Source organism: Micropterus dolomieu, linkage group LG22 (assembly GCF_021292245.1).
Source record: "Micropterus dolomieu isolate WLL.071019.BEF.003 ecotype Adirondacks linkage group LG22, ASM2129224v1, whole genome shotgun sequence".
Lineage (NCBI taxonomy): Eukaryota > Metazoa > Chordata > Actinopteri > Centrarchiformes > Centrarchidae > Micropterus > Micropterus dolomieu.
Window position 1 is genome coordinate 6,152,019 of NC_060171.1, and position 1,938 is coordinate 6,153,956.

At 45.4% G+C, this 1,938-nt stretch overlaps 1 protein-coding gene across 1 annotated transcript in view; it reads right to left on the reverse strand.

The window, feature by feature from the left end:
* LOC123961542 (E3 ubiquitin/ISG15 ligase TRIM25-like) overlaps nt 1–1,938 on the reverse strand; it is an 11,957-nt gene that overhangs the window by 8,854 nt on the left and 1,165 nt on the right. The window contains exon 2 of the mRNA XM_046037017.1: nt 7–1,029. Within this exon, the coding sequence (XP_045892973.1) occupies nt 7–1,020 (1,014 nt within the window). The 5' untranslated portion in view covers nt 1,021–1,029. The remainder of the gene's footprint in view (nt 1–6; nt 1,030–1,938) is intronic.

A 1,938-nucleotide genomic window follows, 5' to 3' on the forward strand; every position in this document is an offset into this window, starting at 1 on the left:
ATTCACAGCTCTCCTCACAGTCCCCTCATATGAAGGTGGACGGACGCTGACTTCTGTCCAGTCCTTGGTGGGTGGAGCAGCGTTCAGGGACGGGAGGCTTTGGAGGAGGTGGAGGTGGTCTTCAGAGCGTGAGAGCTGCTCCACCTCAGAGCTTCTCTTCTTCAGCTCAGAGATTTCCTGTTCCAGCTCTTTGATGAAGCCTTCAGCCTGTTTCTCTGTCTCTCTCTGCTTCTCTTTGATCGTGTCGATGAGCTCGGCCTGGCTTCTCTCAACAGACTCCTTCAGAGCGCTGAAGACCTGAACACCACCTGCTATCTCTCTGTCTGCATCTTCCTTACTGAGCTCCACTGAGCGTTTGATCTCCTGAATCTTCAGTCGTCTCTTCTGGATCATCTGCTGAGTTTCAGCCTCTGTCTTCCCCAGCTCGGCCTTCTTTCCTTCATATTCTTCTTTCAGAGGAACAACATCATGTGTCTTGTGGTCTGAATACGTGCAGAGCATGCAGACACACATCTGGTCGGTCTTACAGAACAGCTCCAGCAGTTTATCGTGCTTCGTACACATCCTGCCTTCCAGGTTCTCCACAGGGTCGATCAGCTGATGTCTTTTCAGGCGTGAAGCTGTCAGATGAGGCTCCAGGTGAGTCTCACAGTAGGAGGCCAGACACACCAGGCAGGACTTCAGGGCCTTCACTTTGGTTCCAGTGCAGACGTCACAGGGAACTTCTCCTGGTTTGGCAGCTTGTTGCTCTGAGCTGCTGCTGCTGGCTTTCTGTTGAGCTGACTGTCTGAACTGAGCAGCCATCTCAGAGATGAAAGTGTTGACCTGCAGCTCAGGTTTTGTGTTGAAAACCTTTTTACAGTTGGGACACTGATACGGGACATTAATATTCCAGTGTTCAGTGATGCAGGTTTTACAGAAGTTGTGTCCACATGGTGTGCTGACTGGATCAGTGAACACATCCAGACAGATGGAGCACAGAAACTGATCTTCAGTCAGCAGACAGCTGGCAGCAGACATATCCACACTCTGAGGACAAGAAGTGAGAAAAAATGGACAGTTAAAATCAAGGGCAACTGGACTTGGTTGAAGATACTTGAACTATCTTAAACTTTGAGCAAAGAGTCATTGTGTCCTTTATAGAAACTCATTCTGTAGGTTTCATGTGATGTGAAAAGGTTGAAAAGTGAAGTTTGCTGTAAAGGGAGTGTTGTAGCCACTGAGCCATAGATACAGGATGTTCTTACATGTGTTGACCTCTTTTGTTCTGTTGTTTGACTGTTAGAGCATGCTGTAGACTCCAGTATAAGAAAAATAAAATTAAACTGTGAAAAGTCTCCAGTAACCACAACGTGCCCTTTAAAGCCTTCAGTGCTTTGCTCCAAACTAAATTCATCTTCTACCAAAAGAAAAACATCACTAATCAGGTCAAATCTGAAGGGCAACAAAACCTCACCTGCAGAGCAGAAAGAGGTGGAGCAGCACTGGAAAAGCACGACAGTTTAAGTGTCACATGATCAAAATGAAACTAAACTTTAGTCTGAGTGTCAGCAGACCTGCAGTCGAGACAACTCTGATTCTCACGAAAAGAAAAGTTTAACTGACTTAACAACACAGCAGAGTCTCTGCCAAACAAGTACAGCTGATAATATTTACTGTTTCAACACTAACACAAATCTCTGACATCATATCTTTTATCTGGTAAAACAGATGTAAAACAGTCCGATTCTGGTTTGAACTAAACTTTGACCAAATACTGAGTCAGAGCATTTTGGCTTTGTAGGGCCGTGTACTCACCAGGGTTTGGCAGAGATTCTGCTGTTTTGTTGAGAAAAACCTAATGGATTCAGTTGAAAGTTTCTTTAGAGAGAAACAGAGAGACTTGTCTCGACTGCAGCTCTGCTGTTTCTCAGACACACTTTCACTTTCATTTGAGGA